Here is a 20,970-nt window from a genome sequence, read left to right on the forward strand (position 1 = left end):
AATACTTTAAAACTTTTCTCACTCTTGAGAAAGTTAAAAGTCTTTTATAACAAATTCTCATCAAGTACTATTATTTCATACTGTCTGTGTCATAATGTTAGCTTTTCAAAATGTAGGTTTGGTGCGTGGTAGAAAAGATCTTGTTTTCCCAGAATAAGAGTGCCTAGAAGTCCGTGCACTTCAGTGCTTTGCAAATGTATTTATTTAGGTGGATTGTAGATTACTTACCTTACTATCTTATATCGAAATTTGGTAACCACTGAGCAATAAAGTGGAGTTCAATTCTGTGAAGTAGGAAGGAAGGGATGTTAGTGTCATTTGAAACTTCTGAAATTAATGGATAGATAAAAATATTTCCTTTTGTTCAGATTTAGCTTGTGATCTAAGAAAATACTTCAAAGCCAGAGTAGTCAGAAGGAGAATTCAAATCAGAGTTAGGAATTGGCACTGTCTTAGCTTTGTCATTGACCTTGGAGCTTTGAATAGCTCACTTTATTTTATGGGAGAAGTAAGAGAGCTAAGATAGTGATGATTCTGTGATGAGGTTTAAATTAACTCGTTACTATTTTGAAGGTTGTAAAGCACCAACAAAGTGTTTTAATTTGAGGTATGTCATTCTATGTGTTTGGTCAATACCTACATCATGTTTCTAGTTAGAGAATTAAATAAGAGAGCACGGGGAGGAAATTCACTTCTGGGCTCCACTTGCACCACCACTTCAGCTGTGGTATCAGTACCACCAAAGCCACCAAAAAGATGGCTTCTTGAGCTCGCATTTGGAATGCAGTATCAATACCATTCCAAATGTGAGCTCAAGAAGCCATCTTTTCCCTTTGTTGTGCATTCACTCTTGTAGGATTCTTTAGATTTGAGTCTTGTGTTAAACATTGGCTTAGCCTTAGTTCATTTTTCCAGGGAAGAGTTTTTTGTTCAGTTACATATTACTTGAATTAGTATTTATTGAGTGCCAGTCATGTGGCAGGTACTCTGTCAGGTCCTGGCGATATTAAAGTGAGCATGGTAATGTTCCTCATGCAGCTTACAGTCTAGTGGGGGAAGTCAGACATTAAACACATAATTACATAAATGATTAGTTGTAGTAATGATAAGTCCTATGAAGGAAAATTATAAAAAGCTCTGAAACTTAATAACAGGGAACATTACTTAGTTTAGGGGTCAGGAAGGTCTCCTCCAAGGAAGCAACACTTCAGCTAAAACCTGAAGGATGGATAGGGGAGAATTAGGCCAAGTTGAGAAGGGATGTGAGCAGAGAGGAGTTTGCAGGAAGTGGAAGCAGGAAATGCAAAGGCCCTGTGAAGAGAAGGAGCATATGCTTTCATGGCAGTAAAATCAGGCTGCTGTGGATGGAACATAGCAGTGAGGAACAGAGTGGCCTCAGAGGTGAAGTCAGAGAAGTGAGCAGGAGTCAGATCGTGGGGCCTGCAGCCCATGTAAAGGATTTCAGACTTTATTCTGCGTGCAATGAGAAGTCATAAAAGGGTATAATCTAATATGTATATTTAAAAAGTCAGTCTTGAACGTAGACAAGTGATTGAAAAGGAGCAGGGAAATATTGATGAAGACCATCTAGGTATCTATTCCTGTATTCTAAACAGAAAGTGATCGTGACGTGGATTGTTAGTATGGTGTTAACCCAGATGGCATAATGTCAGTTATGATGAAAGATAATTTAGGAGGTACAGTGAAGAGGACTGGTGATTGTTTGGCTGTGGGTGGTGATGAGGTACAGGAAAGTGACAGATGATTCCTTGATTTTTGCTTTAGGAAACTGGGTAGTACCACTTCCTGAGATAAGGAATGCTGTAAGAGTGTCAGGCTTGAGGGAGGCATAATTTAGTACTTGTTGAATGTGAGGTGCTTGTGAAACATCAATTGGAGATGCAAACAGGCAGCTAAATATATGGGCCTGGAGTGTGAAGGAGACGTCTGTAGTAAAAGTGTGCATTTGGGAGTCATCAGTGTAAATATGGTAATGAGATAAGCATATCCAAGACCAAGTCCTGAGTGAAGTCTGCATTTTAAGATCAGATTAGATAATGATGAGTCTAAGAAGAAGCAGCCACCAATGTAGAAGAAAAACTGGTGGAGTATCATAATAAGATACTCCTTTTTGTCTCATTTATGTACATACTATATTTTCTGAAGTCTTATTCTGTTCGTTCATTTTAGTCTTTGTGTCACTAAATCTATTGTGATTAGTGCACTCAACTGTTGCAAAGGAAATACTTTAATGTTGACAGATTGGGCTGCCTTTACATGTTTGATAAAGTGTCCCCAGGCCCACTGATGTTGCCTGATGATAGATTGTAGACAATATTGAGGCATTTCTAAATCAGATGCATACCACATGACTTTGTTCTGTAGCTTTTCTGTTGTTTTTTTTTTTAATGTAGCTGAATGTAGCCTTAGAAAAATGTGATAATCCATGGTTTAACTGATCTAAGAATTTAATGGGTGAGATTACACAGGAGTCATCACATTTATAACTCATAAATGTTAATATATTTAATATGCTGGTCTTCATACCTCCTCACAGAAGCAGAAGAGCCTTGAATTTGATATATAGATTTATTAAACTGTAAACTTTAAGTTGTTAGAAACTGTTTGGTACTATTATATTCCCAGAGTTTATCATAGTATATGGCATACAGTAGGTACTCAGTATCTGTGGAATGAATGAATGAATGAATGGTTATAGTTCTATGGCTTGACCACAGTTTATTTGGGCAATTTAATAAAATACTAGTAATTTTTTTTTTTTTTAATTTTTTTTTTTTTCAACGTTTTTTTTAATTTATTTTTGGGACAGAGAGAGACAGAGCATGAACGGGGGAGGGGCAGAGAGAGAGGGAGATACAGAATCGGAAACAGGCTCCAGGCTCCGAGCCATCAGCCCAGAGCCTGACGCGGGGCTCGAACTCACGGACCGTGAGATCGTGACCTGGCTGAAGTCGGACGCTTAACCAACTGCGCCACCCAGGCGCCCCAAAATACTAGTAATTTTTAATGTTATAAATTGCAGAGGCAAACATTCTTAAACATTGCTGGGTATGAAGTCACATTAATGACATCTGTAAAGGCCCTTTTTCAAAATAAGGTAACATTCACAGTTTCCAGGGATTTGATGTGGATATCTTTTGGGGCACCACATCTCAGCCTACCATAGCTACCTTCAACTATTCTTCACAGACCAACCTTGGTTTGAAATGAAAACTTGAGCATGTCATTCCTTGTTGCTCTCAGTATAGACTTCAGACTTCAACAAGGCTCTTTCATGATTTGTCTCTTGCTTATTTATCCAGCCTCATCACTTGCCCCACTGTGATCACACACCCATCTTTCAACCATTCTGAATGAACTCTTTATTTTTTGTGGTTTTTATTCCCATTTTTTCCCTTTCTTTGTATATTCTGTCTCTTTGGCAGGAACATGCACATTTTCTTTGCTTAACAGCTATTTCACATTTTAGCTCAGACATCTAGCTTTTGCATGAAGTCTTCCTAGATCACAAAATCTAGATCAGGTCTACTGTTCCTGTGTTTCCACTTTCTCTGTCACAATATCTCTAATAATTTTATGGTGACTGTCTGGTTTCCAGTCCTGGTTTCAATTGCTGGGTGACTATACATACTGTGAGGGGAGGGGTTCTGTCTATTCTATCATAGCCCCATTGTCTAGCACTGTCTCTGGGCATGGATTGAATATTTGTTTAACAAATAAAAGTTTGAGGAAAAAAGAGATGGGTTTGGGTTCCAGCTGCTAGAAATTGAAGTTTGGATTTGGTTTCTGTTTTCGAATAAACAGGGATATTGAAAAGATCATTTTCTTTTTCTTGTGTAGGCTTATGGGTTAAAGATGCAAACATCTGCCTCTGTCTCACCAGTGTTCTTAGCTACAACTCTTTCTGCATTGGATGAAGCCCTGCATGGTGGAGTGGCTTGTGGATCCCTCACAGAGGTAAAGGAGAAACTTTCCAAACCTCCCATAGACCTATAACCTTCAGAGCCAGGGGAAAAAGTTTAGTTGAAAAAACATAAATTATTTTGTACCTCAAGGGCATGGTTCTCCACTCAGTACCTAGTACAGTTGCTTTGCAAAAATATAACGTTCGAAACATTCCTTGCTGACCACCTGAAGTCTCCTTAGGTTGCTGTTTCTTCAACTTAGAAAATGATGAATATTCAACTGAAGTGAGCTATTTTTCGTTTCCACTGCAGATACATTTTGGTTCTGTGATAGGTTGTTGTATTAGTTATGTCTTGTTGCACAACAAATTACTTCAAAACTAAGTGGCTTAAAACAATAATTAACCTTTATTATTTCCGTTGATTTGGGAGTGGCTTAGCTCATAGATATCGGTGAGGGATGCGGTATGTTGAAGTCTTGGTGGGGCTGGAGAATATTTTCAAGGGAGCTCACTCACGTGACTGGGAAGTTGATGGTGGTTGTTGGCAGGTCACAGTTCCTCTACAAGTGGTGTCTCCACAGGCTGCTTGAGTTCCTCATTCCATGATGGCTGACTTCCCCTAGGGTGAGTAATCCAAAAAAAGGCAAGGTGGAAGCGGTCATGCTTTTGATGATTTAGCTGTGGCAGTTACACATCATAAACTTCTGCCACATTCTCTTCCTTAGAAGCAAATCATTAAATACAACTCATGTTCAAGGAAAGAGAAATTTGACTCTACCTTTTGAAAGAAGTGTCAAGAATTCGAGGACTTTTTTTTTAATTGAATAAGTGTGACATGTAACATTGTGTAAGTTTAAGGTTTTCATCGTATTACTTTAACACATTTATATATTATAATATGATTGCTGATACAGCAGTATTTACAACATTACATAATTATAGTACAATGTTACTGTCTATATTCATTATACTGTGCATTAGATCTCTATGGGTTATTTACTACTCATTACAAGTTTGTGCCCTTAAACACCATCACTCTTATCTTCCCACTGCCTCCCCCTGTTAACCACCATTTTACTCTGGGTTTTTTTTTTTTTTTTACAGGTTTAACTTTTTTAGATTCCACATGTAACTGATATATAGTTTGTTTCTTTCTCTGACTTACCTCGCTTAGTATAATGTACTCAGTGTCCATCCATGGTGTTGCAAATGGGAGGATATCTTCCTTCCCTGTAGCTGAATAATATTCCATTGTGTATATATGCCGCACTGTTAAATCCATTCATCTGTTAACGGGCATTTAGATTGTTTCTGTGTCTTGGCTATTGAGAATTCTGCTGTGATAAACATTGGAGTGCAGATACCTTGAGGAAATACTGTTTTCATTTCTTTTGGGTATATATCCAGAAGTGGGATTGCTGAGTTGTATGTGGATCTAGTTTTAATTTTTTGAGGAACCTCTATATTTTCCATAGTGGGATTGGAGACTCCCAAACCACCACAGTTCTTTTACTTGCAAGCTGCATTGGTGTGGTGAGTTGATGGACTTACCAGGATGCTCTGGAGGAACTTCTTGCTTAAGAGTTCTAGGGGCACAGATACTTTACACAAACTTCTAAGCAAGAGCAGACTCTTAACATTCTGATAGTCATAAATTTAACTGTATATATATGTATATGTATATATATATATATACATATTTGTATATATGTGTATATATATATATTTGTATATGTGTATATATGTATATATGTATATTTGTATATATATATATTTGAAGATGGGGACTCTGTTTTAGATACTATACCTTATTTTATGCCCTGTATTCTGAGAAAGATTTAAAAATGTGTGTGTGCTATACTTGGTAGGTGCCTATTAGATAACTGGTGAATGGACCCTCTTGCACTGTTGGTGGGAATGCAAACTGGTGCAGCCACTCTGGAAAACAGTGTGGAGTTTCTTCAAAAAATTAAAAATAGATCTACCCTATGACCCAGCAATAGCACTGCTAGGAATTTACCCAAGGGATACAGGAGTGCTGATGCATAGGGGCACTTGTATCCCAATGTTTATAGCAGCACTCTCAACAATAGCCAAATTATGGAAAGAGCCTAAATGTCCATCAACTGATGAATGGATAAAGAAACTGTGGTTTATATACACAATGGAGTACTACTTGGCAATGAGAAAGAATGAAATATGGTCTTTTGTAGCAATGTGGATGGAACTGGAGAATGTTATGCTAAGTAAAATAAGTCATACAGAGAAGGACAGATACCATATGTTTTCACTTTTATGTGGATCCTGAGAAACTTAAGACCATGGGGGAGGGGAAGGAAAAAAAAGAGAGGGAGGGAAGCAAACCATAAGAGATTCTTAAAAACTGAGAATAAACTGAGGGTTGATGGGGGGTGGAAGGGAGGGGAGGGGGGGTGATGGGCATTGAGGAGGGCACCTGTTGGGTTGAGCACTGGGTGTTGTATGGAAACCAATTTGACAATAAATTTCGTATTAAAAAAAAAAAAAGAAAACAAGAACCTGCTGTTGTAGGGTCCTGCCACCAGATGGTGCCATAATCCTACTATTGTACCTAATCTTTATGCACTCTAGCTGGACCTCTGCTCAAATGAGTTTATATCAACAGTATTCCACAGTTATAAACATACTAAATAGCAAAAACTGAGCTTAAGAAAGATTAACCCACAGATACTTTATCTTTTTTAAGTTTTAGAATAATTTTTAATGCATTTTCATTTGGCTTTTGTCAATTCTTTCTGAATCCAAGGGGTAGTTAAAAACCATTTTGTCATGATCTGCTTGGCTGACTTGGAGCATACATACTCAGACTGCTTATTAGGGGCAAGTTCTGTATTTTCTGTTTCAGTTACAGGTAGCCTCTTCAGTTATTTTGGGATTTTTTTTCACTGAGTACAGAGTATTTCTGTTTACCTTTTATTAACAGAATTTTAATGTGTATTTTATGTATATAGGAGGAAATATATCCTGCATGTGTAAGTTATGAAGCCTTATGACCCTATGACTTAATAAGAACCAGAACAATACTGACACTATTGAAGCTAACTGTGGGCTTCTCCCTGATCCTATCTTTGGCCTTCTATTGACACGTAATCTTTATCTTGAGTTTTTACCATTCCTATAATTTTTTCCTTATAGTTTTATTTTACTGGATGTGCACTTAAATACGAGATATAAAAACAGTTTATTTAGTTTTGTTTATTTTTGAGCTCTATTAAATCATATATCTGTGATTAAATCCTATCATATTCTATGAATTACTTTTTTCATTTAATGGTGTTTTCTAAGATTTATCCATGTTGTTTCAGGTAGCAAGAGTATAATTCATTTTCACTGCTGTGTTATATTCCATTTTGAAAATAGGCCCCAATGTATTTATCTTTTTTCCTGTTAGTGAACATTTGGGTTGTTTACAGTTTGGTGCTAATAGAAACAAGTCCTATAAAAATTGTTGTACATGTCTCCTGGATTGCATGTACAGGTATTTCTCTAGGGCAGGAAGTGGTAAACTACTGCCCAGTGATCAAATCTAGCTTGATGTCTATTTTTGTAAATAAAGTTTTATTGTAATACAGCTATGCTCATTTGTTTATGTTTTGTCTGTGGCTGTTTGCTTGATAGGAAGCAGAGTTGCAGTAGGTGTGGCAAAGATCTGATGGTCTGCAAAGCCTAAAATTTTTAATATCAAGCCCCTGTCTAGGGTATCTATGTTGGAGTGATTTTCTGGTAATAGGGTATGTGCATAATGTAACTTCGCAGAATCAGGACAAATTGTTTTCCAGAGTGGTTGTACCTAAATAGGTATATTCCTACCAGTGATGCGTAGGAATTCTTCTTGCTCCATATCTTCTTGCCTTGGTATTATCAGACTTTAAAACTCATGCCCATCTTTGGCATCTGTGATCTTAGTTTTCATTTTCCTGATTACTAATGAGCTTGAATATCTTTTTTGTTTTAAGTTTATTTATTTATTTTGAGAGAGACAGAGACAGCACTAGTGGGGGAGGGACAGAGAGAGGGAGAGAGAGGATCCCAAGCAGGCTCTGTGTTGCTAGCATAGAGCCCAACGTGGGGCTCGAACTCATGAAACTGAGATCATGACCTGAGCTGAAACCAAGAGTTGGACGCTTCACTGACTGAGTCACCCAGGCGCCCTGAATATATTTTCATAAATTGTTTGGTTACGGTATTTTATTTTTTCAAGATTTTTAACAAGTAATCTCTATACCCAATGTGGGGCTTGAACTTACAACCCCAAGGTGAAGAATCTCATGCTCCACTGAAGGAGCCAGTCAAGCACCCCTCATTTGATTATTTTAAAGAACAATTTTATTAAGGCACAATTTAAATGCTATAAAAATTCAACCATTTTAAATTGTATAATTCAACTAATTTGCTAACTTCATAATAAATCATCACCACAATATCATTAGAACATTTCTGTCATTCTAAAAATTTCCCTCATGCATATGTATAAGTTAATTCCTGCTTCCATTCTCAGTCCTGGGCACCCACTGATCAATTTTCTATCTCTATATATTTGCCTTTTCTAAACATTTCATACAAGTGGAATCATATGTAGTCTTTTGTGTTTGGTTTCTTTCACATAGCATGATGTTTTTTTTTTTAATTGTTTTTCTTTAATTTTTTTTTAATGTTCATTTATTTTTGAAAGAGACAGAGACAGAGTGTGAGCAGGGGAGGGGCAGAGAGAGAGGGAGATACAGAATCCAAAGCAGGTTCCAGGCTCTGAGCTGTCAGCACAGAGCCTGACGTGGGGCTTGAACTCATGAACCACGAGATCATGACCTGAGCTGATGCTCAACCGACTGAGCCACCCTGGCGCCCCCTTTTTTTAAATTTTTTAATTTTGAGAAAGAGAGAGAGAGAGAGAGAGCGAGGGAGGGAGGGAGGGAGAGAATGAGAAAGAGAAAGTACAAGCTGGGGAGGAGCAGAGAGAGAGGGAGACAGAGGATCCCAAGCCGGATCTGCACTGACAGCCAAGAGCCCTGTGTGGGGCTCAACGAACTGTGAGATCATTACCTGAGCTGAAGTTGGATGCTTAACTGACTGAGCCACCCAGGCTCTGCTAGCATGATATTTTTGAGGTTCATCCACGTTATAGGATATATTAGTAGTTTGTTCCTTTAAGTTGTTGAGTTGTATTCCATTGTATGGCTATAGCACATTTTGTTTATCCATTCATCAGTTGGTGGACACTGGGATTGTTTCCATATTCATCTCTCAGGAATAATGCTGCTATGAATGTTCATGGATATGTCTTTGTGTGGACATAGGTTTTTGTTTCTTTTGGGTAGATTCCTAGAAGTGGAGTGGCTAGATCATATAAAAGGTGTATGTTTAACTTTTTAATGAAAACTGCCAGACTGCTTTCCAAAGTGGCTGTACCATTTCACATTCTCACTAACAATGCATGATGGTTTGTTTCTCCACATCCTCACTAACACCTAGTATTGTTTATCTTCTTGATTATAGCTATTCTCGTGAGTGTGTAGTGGTATTTCATTGTAGTTATTTTTCTATCCACTTGGGGGCCACAGGGAGCCCTATCCCCACTGAAGCAGCCAGGCCTGCTTCAGAGTTGCCAATTTCATTGTAGTTTTTTTTTTTTTTTTCAAAGTTTATTTGTTTTTGAAGGAGAGAGAGACAGCGTGAGAGGGAGAGGAGCAGAGAGAGAGGGGGACACAGAATCCAAAGGAGGTTCCAGGCTCTGGGCTGTCAGCACAGAGCCTGATGCGGAGCTTGAACCCACAAGCTGTGAGATCATGACCTGAGCTGAAGTTGCATGCCCAACCTGCTGAACCACCCAGGCGCCCCTCATTGTAGTTTTAATTGCATTTCCCTGATGACTAGTGATATTGAACACCTATTCATATGTTCATTTGTAAATTTCTTAAGTGAAATGTCTATTCTCATCTTTTGCCTAGTTTTTAATTGGTTGGTTGTTTTCTTGTTATTGAGTTGTAAGCATTCTTTATATATTCTGGATACAAGTCCTTTATCAGATGCATGATTTGCAGTTATTGTCTTCCAGTCTGTGGTTTCTCTGTTCATTGGTCTGTTCATGGTAGCTTTTGGAGGTTTTAGTTTTGCTGTAGTCCTGTTTCTCAATTTTTTTCTTTTATAGATTGTGCTTTTGATGTCATTTCTACAAATTCTTTGTCCAGCCAAGGACATAGAGATTTTTGCTGTGGTTTCTTCTAAAGTTTTGTAGTTTTAGGTTTTACATTTAGTTTATGATCTAGTTTGAGTTAATTTTTGTGTGATTTTGAGTTACTTGGTGGAATTGTGTAATATTTCTTTTTAATATTTTATAATAGTTTGTATGAATTAGAATTTTTGTTTCTTGAAAATTTGATAAAACTTGCCTGAAAAATTGTCTGATCTTGGTATTTTCCTTGTGGGAAGATTTAAAAATGAAATAAATTCCTTTAATGATGTATAGGACTATTCTCCCTGAGTAGTTTTGGTGAATATTTTTAGGAATATGCCCATTTTCTTAAATTTTTAAAATTTATTGTTAATCACTATATTTTAAATCTATATTTAAATAGATTTTGACTATATTTTTAAATCTATAGTTAATCACTATATTCTCCCTGTCTTTAAATCTGGTTTTGTTTGTAATTTTATTCCCCTTTTCATTCCTAATATTACTTACTTTGTCTTCTTTCTCCCTTTCTTTTTGAAAAGTCTGGTCAAAGTTTTGCATATTTTTATAGTCTTTTCAAAGGACTATGCTTTTTGTTCTTTGTTGGTCCTCTTGTCCTCTCTTTTTTTTTTTTGTCTTCTACTTCACTGATTTCTGTTATTTTATTATCTCTTTTCTAATTGCATTTTTTCTGGGATTATTTCAACCTCCCCAACTTCTTGCCCATTTAACCCATTAATTTTCAGTTTTTCTTTATTTTATTTTTTTTTTATTTAAAAAAATTTTTTTTTTCAACATTTTTTATTTATTTTTGGGACAGAGAGAGACAGAGCATGAACGGGGGAGGGGCAGAGAGAGAGGGAGACACAGAATCGGAAACAGGCTCCAGGCTCCGAGCTGTCAGCACAGAGCCCGACGCGGGGCGCGAACTCACGGACCGCGAGATCGTGACCTGGCTGAAGTCGGACGCTTAACCGACTGCGCCACCCAGGCGCCCCAGTTTTTCTTTATTTTACTCTGAGCTTGTAGTCTATGAATATCCAGTGCTTCATTTTTTTAATATAAAGTATTTTCATTTTTATTTAGTTCTAATAATTTATTTATTTATTTATTTATCTATTTATTTATTTATTTTTGAGAGAGAGAGAGCAGCGGTGGGGGGGTGGGGGTGGTCAGAGAGAGAGGGAGACAGAATCCCAAGCAGGCTCCACATTGTCAGCACAGAGCCTGATGCAAGGCTCAAAGTCAAGAACTATGAGATTGTGACCTGAGCCAAAATCAAGAGTCAGATGCTGAACCTACTGAACTACCTGGGTGTCCCTAGTTCTAATGGTTTTTTAAAATTTCCATTATGATTGCTTCTTTCATGAATTATTTGGAATTTTTAAATACCTAAATTATTAAACAAATTATCTTTTAAAAAAATGTTTTTGTTTTTAAATGTTTATTTATTTTGAGAGAGAGAGAGGATCTGAAGCGGGCTCCAGGCTCTGAGCTGTCACACAGAGCCTGATGTGGGGCTTGAACCTACAAACTGTGAGATCATGACCTGAACAAAAGTCACATGCTTAACCAATTGAGCCACCCAGGTGCCCCTATTCTCTGACGTTTTCTGAAACTTGCTTTAAGGTTTAATGTAGAATCAGTTTTTATATATGTTCTAGGTGTGATTGAGAAGAATTATTATTCTCTAAAATTCAGTGCTCTGCATATGAGCATTAAATTAAGCTTGTTATTTGGGTTGTTCAAATCTTTATCTTTACTGATTTTTTTTTTCTCAGCCTGACCTAATAGTAATTTACAGAAGGTTGTTAAAATAGTCTATTATGTTGTTGCATTGACAAATTTACCTGTAGTTCTATTTTTTTTTTACTTACTGTATTTTGAATCTATTTTATTATGTTTAACATAACACATTTAGAATTGTCATGTTTCTAGAGAACTGAGTCATGTACTATGGTTCTTCTATGTGGCACTTGTCACTGTTACAGTTGTAGTGTGTGTATGATTAGTTAGTACATGTCTTCCTCATTGGAGAATACATTCCAAGTGGGCAGGGATTATGCCTTTTTATTTTTATTGTTACATTCACAATATTAGTATATGTAGAAGGTTCTTAATAAATATTAGTTGAGAGAATGAATTTATTTTCATTTATTTATTTTTTAACTCTCATACAGTGCTTTTGTACTATAATGCTTTAGTTCCTGGTATCTCTGTCTTTTTTTTTTTTTTGACACCCTTTTTGGTTTTTTTTTTTTTTTTTTTTGAGAGAGTGAGCGTGAGTGGGGGAGGCCAGAGGGAGAGAGAGAGAATCTCAAGCAAGCCCCGTGCTGCTTGATCTTATGACTGAGATCATGACCTGAGCCAAAATCAAGAGTCAGACACTTAATTGACTGAGCTGCCTAGGAACCCTTTCTATTTCTTTTATACTCTCTCCTTGAATCTTGGAATAAGCCAAGCTTTAGGAATTTTTAATGTTATTGCTATTCTAAGGTGCAGTATTTTCATTTGTATCCCCTTAAAAAATTATCAAAATAGTAATTTAAAGAATATGATATTTCTACTTAATTGATCTTTTATTAATGAACATAAGTGATTCTTTCATTTTAGGAGTTTTTTTTTCTTCTGTATTTTTAAAGTTATATATCTCTAATATCTGCATATCTGTATTGTATACTTAAAAATTTGTTATATATCGCTGTTTAAGAAATCATTCCAAAGTATAGTGGCTAGAAACAACAGGAAATATTTATTATCTCTCAGTTTCTGTGAGTCAGGATTTCAGGAGCATATTAGCTAGTTTTCTGGTTATGGTCTCATGAGATTACGGTCAAGGTATTGACAAGGCTGCAGTCATCAGAAAGCCTGACTGGAGTTGGAGGAGATGCTTCCAAGATGGCTCACTTGTGTGGCTAGGAAGTTGGTCCTGTCTGTTGGCAGGCAGGCTCAGTTACTGGCCACCTGGACCTCTCCACAGGACTGCTTGACTCTCTTCGTGACATGGCAGCTGACTTTCCCTAGAGTAAGTGATCTTAGAGAACAAAGTAGAAATGGCAATGTCTTTATGACCTAGCTTTGGAAGTTACATAGCATTACTTCTCCTGTATTCTCTTACACAGATACGCCTGTTGTGTGGGAGGGGACTAGAAGGGCGTGAATACCAGAGTGAGATCTCTGAATCTTTCTTAGGGCCTGGCTATCACTATTTATGTGTGTTCATATATGTATGTATGTATTTGTGTGTGTGTGTGTGTATGTGTAAGTTTTAAAAAACTTAAAATTATTACCACTCCATTCTCATAGACTTTGTGATAGGCAGAATTTCTAAAATGGCTTTCCAAAGATGCTCTGTCATAATCCCTGGAACCTGTGAATATGATGAGCTATTATTCCCATTATTATGGTATGTTATATGACACAGTTGACTTTAAGAGAGGGAGATTATCATGATCTACTTCCATGGGCCCTTGAAAACTGAGCTTTCTCTGACTAAAGAAGAAGGAGAAACCAGAAATATTCAAAACATGAAAGTAGAAGGGGCCATGTGAGAAGGGATGTAGGTGGCCTCTAGAAGCGGTGAGTAGCCCTCAGATGACAGCCAGCAAGGAAGCAGGCTGCAGTGTAGTGGATTTCGCTCAGCTGACACCTTGATTTTGGCTCTGTGAGACTGAGCAGAGAGCCCAGTCAGGCCCGTCTGGACTGACTGCTAACCTACAGAAGTGTGAGATAAGAAACCACTGTTGTTTTTAGGCTGTGAAGTTTGCGGTAATTTGTTACATAGCAATAGAGCACTAATGTGGTATCTATGGAGGTGTCTAATTGCATTGCACAATCTTTGTTTTTGGTGAAAAGGTCAAACCTAGAGTTGTGGATATTAGGTAGAAGGTAGATCTGGTGGAGGTGAGACGGAGGTCAGGTAACTGGTAGAATAAACTTAGATGAGGCCTGGAGACGATTGAGAGAGTACGAATAAGTCTGGAAACGTTCTGCTGGCATTTTTATAGCTGCTCTTTCCTGACTCTAACTTCAGAATTCCCTGATTTCTTTATCCCCAATTTTGATTTCTGTGAACTTCACTGAATCTGTGTATATGCAGTTATAGCACCAAGATCAAAAGTGGTACTAGAGAAGCACTACTTATGCCAAAAGCAGAAGCCACAGAAGAGAAATCAAAGAGAAACCAACACTGCTGAATCATGGATGGAACTGAACTACAGGGCTTTGTCCCGTTCCCTGAGAACATCAAACTCCTTACTTGTGGAGTTTGTAAGCAGACAATTCTGCATCTGTTATTACTGACTGTTGGTAGTAAAGATATGTTTGAAATTTAAGATTAAAAGTTTACATTATGTGGAGGTCAAACCACATGGAGCTTTCTCATAGAGGATAATGTAGATTAAATCAGTGTTTCTCAATCTTGTTTTCATTTTCTCCCCTAAGGAGCTTTTTAGACACTGCCTTTTTCTAATGAAGTCTTCCTTCCCCATGAGATTTTAATGCCACAGATATACTGTCTACCTGTTTATGCATACTGTGGATGTCTGTGTTTTATACATTAAAAGCATAAAATCTCCCCCCTGTCCCATCAAAGCTAGGTTTCACCCTTGGGGTCAAGATCACCCCTGCTGAGAATGCATAATAAAGATGCTAATGTGATTCAGTAAAATTAAGGTTGTATTTAAAGGGATCACCAAAAAAAGTGTTTTCGTATTGTAATCCTGAGAACTGGTCCAAACTCATGTCAACAAAAAGAGCTGTAACATCTGCGTGTCTTCGTTCAAGAGTACCCTTGGAAGAGTAAACCTGTGAAGCACTGCCAAATCTTTACAACATTTAAGAGGGATGATTATCCCCAGATCCTTGCTCTAAATACTAAGAAAGGATGTAACACATTTTTACATTATTGGTATTTCCTGACTCATTTCTCTGCTTTGTTCATGATTTAAGGAGACCAAGCGTCCTCCTTGAGTGGGGCAGTTTTGTTTGAAAGTGACTATTCTACTATCCCAGAAAGGTAGGAGCAGGATGCCAGAGTCCTATTTTGACATCCCGAGTTTTCCTCAGAACAGTTAAATATACAATTCTTTTTCTTTCTTATTGGCAAGGTTAGCTGTGGCCTACAAGATCACAGGAGCTAATAAGGCAGGGTTGTAAACTTAAATGCCTACAAGGGCTGGGCATGTAATAGAGATGCATAAACAGTGAAGTACAAGACATAAATACTTGATTAGTCAATTTTGGCTGCTTACACAGCTTGCAACAGTAGCAGACATTTATTTTTCTTGCTCATGGGTCTGTAGGTTGGCCAACATGGGTCTCATCTCCTTCAAAATATTGTCAGGTTAACGTCTGCTCCATGTGTAACAACAGCAGCAGGATTACCAGGGAGAAATTTCTAATTGGTGTTCCTTGAATATAATCCACAGACATGATTTGTTTATCCTGCCCAGTGTTTTAAAAGGCAAGATAACCAGGCCCGTGTCCTAATACAGGAGTTTAGCAGATGTGCTTGATTGGATCATTGTTCCTAATTCTTTCCTCATTTCCTGATTTAGAAATAAACTTTGGTCTCCATAAAGGTTTCATGGAATCTTTTATATGGCACAGGTTATATGGTTGTTAAATGAACAATTATGTCCCTTGATACTATTTGATGTTTTTTTTTTTTTTTAACTGTAAAACTTAGGGTACTTGTCATTTTCATGTCCTCCTGTGTTTTTCTGCTCTGGCCCCCTCCTTTCTCTTTTTTCTCCCTTCCCACGTACTTGAAAAACAGCAGTTGTTAATATAAAATAAGAGGGAGTGGTGGAGAGAATCCAAGGGATAAAATCTTCCATATGTTGATGTAAAGTAATTTAAGATCAAGTTTTTTTTTCACAAGGTAAAGTGTTACCTGACCTTTCTGAGATTGTTTGCTTTTGTTTGTTTGTTTGTTTGTTTGTTTTAGGATTTGGAGAATTATTTATTTTTTTAAATGAATTCGGTAGGTCTGAAGACCTAATTATATTTCTACATAATTATAGAGCAAATGGAGACAAATGATGGGTGAAGGGTGTCATTAAAAAAAATGATATGAATTTTCCACAAGCTCTTTCTCAGATCAGAACCAGGCAGTCCTTAAATTTTCCCTAGTGAAGTATTGGCTTGGCAGATCCCCCATCCTGTTGCCCCCATCTTCAGTGTCAGGAGAGTTAACTTGGTTTTAGGTCCTAACAGGTCCAGGTTTCACATTCATCTCAACCGTTCAGTCTCAAGAGTAAGATAAGTAGGCTTCATTTCTACTTTAGTACAATTAGACTTTCTTTTCTTGTGAATAATTCTCTTTCTCCTTTAAACTGATTATTAATATTTGCTTCCTTGTTCATATTTGGGTGATCTTTACCACTTCATCTTCTTTCAGTTCTTTTACATTTCTCAGGCAGAGTTGCAACTCAGACTTGATATGAAGCTGATTGTACTTTACTGGTGTCTTCTGTGTGTAAATGTGGTATTCACTTTGAGTTTCCAAGAAGCAAATAACTGAGACTATTCTGGTTTGGCATGTTCTCTCTTTCTAACCACCATTGGAGCTGAACCTGGGAACTGAATACAACTTGAAATTTTGTGGTTTGGCTGGTAGAATTCAGAACTAAACTATCTGAAGCTAAAAATTATTAATGTTGAAATGTTTTAACCCACTAAGTAAACCTGAAAAAATAATGAAATTTAACTCCAGTCAACCCATCAGAATTGCATACAACATAAATTTTTTTGAGTCTAGGAAGAGAATAAAAAATATATGAAGAGGATTTGCGATTGCTAAAGAATTAGAATATTCTAATGAAGTTATAGCGTAAAGTAAATGTAGTTATCCAACTTTGAATGCAAAGTAAAAACAAAACAAAACAAACAAACCCAGAAATCTTATAATGTTATTCCCATAACATTTTACCTTTCCCAAGACTATACTGAATAGTACCTGAAAATAATGAAGTTGAAAAAATGCCAGTTATATTTGTTTAACTTTTCAGATTTTTTTACATGTTTTCTTTAAAAATGGAATAATAAGAGAATACCTTACATTTTCATGGGACTTGATATGTTAACTGAATGTTTTCATATATATCATTTTAATTAAAATGGTGACTTTTTTACCTTTCCACTAAAAATCACAAAGCATTTAATGGGTTTAAGCTCATTAAATCTTAGAACATAATCTAAAACCTGGCATGTAGATGTATGTGTAGAAAGGCAGTGCTGTATTCTTTCATTAGTTAGCACTCTGAAGAGTAACCATTTTTCATTGTCTAGATCCACATTCAACTTTTGCTGACAAGTTACCTTTCCTCTGTTATCTGACGATTAACTTGATCCATGCTGTCTTTGATAATGCTAAAAGGTCCATGAAGAGTGTTTGGGGCTCTTTAAAACTAGCAGTTTCCAAAGCAGAATATGTAAGATGGTTCATTAGGTTGTGGGAAAAAACTTTTGACTTTTTATTGGTATTTCAGCCTAAAGAATGAAATAAACTTTCATTAATATTTAATACATAGATTGATAGTGGCATCCTTACTTGGTCTGTCACACTGTCATGTGTCAGGTATAGTCCATGAAGAAATGATACAGAAGGTTGACAGGGACACTTTGCTGTAGCTTTATTTTCAACATACTGGGATGAATTGTAGTTCTACATATACCTAGTTAGGTGGATTTTGGATTTAACTAAGCCAAATCTCACAAAACAGACAAATGACATAAAAAGAACCCTGCAAAGAAACTATAGATTGAAGACCATACTATAATGGGCTAAAAGTGAACCACATGCATAGACAAATCAGAGCTGATGATCATCCCATGACTGATAAAGTGAAAGTTAGTGACAATCTAATTCCATCTGAGAAGACATCAAAAAAAAAATTGAAATTCTGAAGACAATTTGATATATGGAATTATATCCATTATCATTAATAATGAAACTTTCATTATTACAAAACTGTTATTTTGTCCCTTGAAATACTGAGTAATGATAGTAGGAAGCCATCATAATTAAGAAACACACAGGATAGGAAGACAAACTTCTGTAAGTTTTTCAGTGACATTTAAAGTCATGTGATACAGGGGCACCTGGGTGGCTCAGTTGGTTGAGTATCTGACTCTTGATTTTGGCTCAGGTCATGATTCCAGGGTCTTGGGATTGAGCCCTATGTGGGGCTCCGCTCTTGAGTGTGGAGCCTGCTTAAGATTTTCTCTCTCTCTCTCTCTCTCTCTCTCTTCCTCTCCCCCAACCTCTCTCTCTCTCTAAAATAAAAAAAAAAATAATAAAGTCATATGATACTTAAGTCAATATCTAGAAAAACTTCACTAAAATTAATAATAGACATTTAAAAGCCTCTTGTGTTTTCTTAATAGTAAAAGACCAAATGTCATACGCTATTAATAACATTAGGAACACAGTGTCCTTCCTTTTAGTAAAATGAATGAAATAAAACATAGGAAACAATATGGCAACAATTTAAATGGATCCTTTTGTGAACAAATACTGTCAGAAGTAATATAGAAATCATTAGAGATGGTTTGAAGCATTAAGGATGAAAACAGATTTTTCAATGTGGGAAGATGCTATGTAAGTACAGAGGTTTCTACCATGACCCAGATTATCATACTAGCTAGATTTTGTTTCAGTAATGAAATACAGGAAAAACTAAATTTTTTGTGTGTGCCATTAAACTAAAGATGGATCAGAGAAGATATATTCCCTCAAATAAACCTCCTGAACATACAATGTTTATATGACTTCTTGAATATAAATGATTTCTTAGAACATAAAACAGTGTTTATGGGAGAATTGCCTGGGGTAATGCTAATGTTCTGACTCAGGGGTTTAGATTACATATGTGTATGCATTTGTTGGAACTCATCAAATGGTAAACTTAAGAGTATGCATTTTACTGTATGTAAAATTTACCTTACAAGAAAAAAAGAATCATACATGTTAAACTCATGTTAATGATATATATGCTGAATTGTTAGGGGAAAGTATATTGATGTCTCTGACCTGCTTTAAAATGCATGGAAAATACCTGCGATGGAGGGATGCCTGGCTGGCTCAGTTGGTGGAGCATGTGACTCTTGATCTTGGGACTGTAAATTTGAGCTCCATGTTGGGTGTAGAGATTATTTAAAATCTTAAAAGAAAATAAAAAAACCCCAACAAAATCTGAGATGGATTCATGAGTGGATGGATGGAGGGATGGATTGATGGATAGATTAGTCTAGTCTAGTCATAGTAATAGTAAAAATGGTATCTAAGTAAGATTCTTTAAACTTTTCTGTTGCATCATCCTTAGGCAATCTGTAGCAACACAGAGGTTGATTATTCAACTTCAACTTGAAGTTGGTAACAATGATCAGTGTTGTTGATTTTTACAAAAACCTGACTGGTTAAGTGTGGAATCTCTATAGCACTCTGTAATGAGATGGGGACTGACCATGAAAATCATTTGAATCACAATGCCTTCTTTGGTGATCTCACAACAAGGAGTGTAAAAGAGTTGTTGAATTTAAGGATGGGTGAAGCATTTTTTAAAATAAAAAGTCAAGATATGTCAAATTTTCTGACCTTTTTGAAATGACAAGTGGCTAGGCAATATGCTTCATAGCAGATTAAAAATCAACCAACCAACCAGTGGTACACTCTTAAAACATCCCTTCAAAGTAAAAGTAATGTTTTAACAATGAGTAAGAAAATACAAGGAAGACTTTGGTTTGCAAGCATAGTTTGTTCCGGGAACATGCTTTTAATCCAAAGCACCTGAATATCAAAGTGAATTTCAAGAACCATTGGCCCAGTTATGATCACGTGATGTTCGGTGTCATATACTACTCGTATTGCAAGACATTGCTCATTTATTAAGTTAAAGTTTTTTTTTTTTTTTTTTTAATTTTTTTTTCAACATTTTTTTTTTTTTTATTTATTTTTGGGACAGAGAGAGACAGACAGAGCATGAACGGGGGAGGGGCAGAGAGAGAGGGAGACACAGAATCGGAAACAGGCTCCAGGCTCCGAGCCATCAGCCCAGAGCCTGACGCGGGGCTCGAACTCACGGACCGCGAGATCGTGACCTGGCTGAAGTCGGACGCTTAACCGACTGCGCCACCCAGGCGCCCCAAGTTAAAGTTTTTTAGAAATATTTGCTTGTCTTGCAGAATACTCGCAGAACAAATTACTCACAATCCAAGCTTTTACTGTAATTGCCTTTTTGAAAGCAGATTAAAATGCAGAGTGTTTTTAAAATCATTGCTTAGAAATATTTCTTTTATGATGTTATTTTTGTTGTCAAAGATATGTGTGTCTTATGAAAACTTGGTTATCTGCACACTTAAAAAATTGTAACAGTATTTTCTATACTGTTGAAAAATCTTCCAAATAAAGAGTTTTTATTTTTGAACCAATTGTTAAAAATCTCAAAATGTAGTATCTTTTGATTTTGTTCTAAGAACAATTGATTGACATGAGGAAAGACGGAAATTTATTAGCCAAAGTTCTTTTTTTTTTTTTCTTTTCTTTTTTTCTTTTTTCTTTTTTTCTTTTTTCTTTTTTAATATATGAAATTTACTGTCAAATTGGTTTCCATACAACACCCAGTGCTCATCCCAAAAGGTTATTAGCCAAAGTTCTATAAAAATTTTTGCTATTTGATGGAAGTTACTGAAAAATGAAAATAGCAAGTACAACAAGTAATGTATTTTAAAAATTTTAGCCCTTGCATGTTTGCAATTGTTCCTTTCTCAACTATACAGCCATGGCATTGAAGTACTGAAATGAGTGGAACTTAGGACTTGACATTTCAAG

The 20,970-nt window shown here is 36.4% G+C and overlaps 1 protein-coding gene across 5 annotated transcripts in view; it reads left to right on the plus strand.

Moving 5' to 3' along the window:
• Window positions 1-20,970, plus strand: part of RAD51B (RAD51 paralog B) — a 644,260-nt gene that overhangs the window by 6,822 nt on the left and 616,468 nt on the right. For all 5 annotated transcript variants that reach the window (XM_058739438.1, XM_058739440.1, XM_058739439.1 and 2 more), the window contains exon 4: window positions 3,862-3,978. In XM_058739438.1, the coding sequence (XP_058595421.1) occupies window positions 3,862-3,978 (117 nt within the window). The remainder of the gene's footprint in view (window positions 1-3,861; window positions 3,979-20,970) is intronic.

This window comes from Neofelis nebulosa, chromosome 7, assembly GCF_028018385.1.
Source record: "Neofelis nebulosa isolate mNeoNeb1 chromosome 7, mNeoNeb1.pri, whole genome shotgun sequence".
In the NCBI taxonomy this organism is placed as follows: Eukaryota; Metazoa; Chordata; class Mammalia; order Carnivora; family Felidae; genus Neofelis; species Neofelis nebulosa.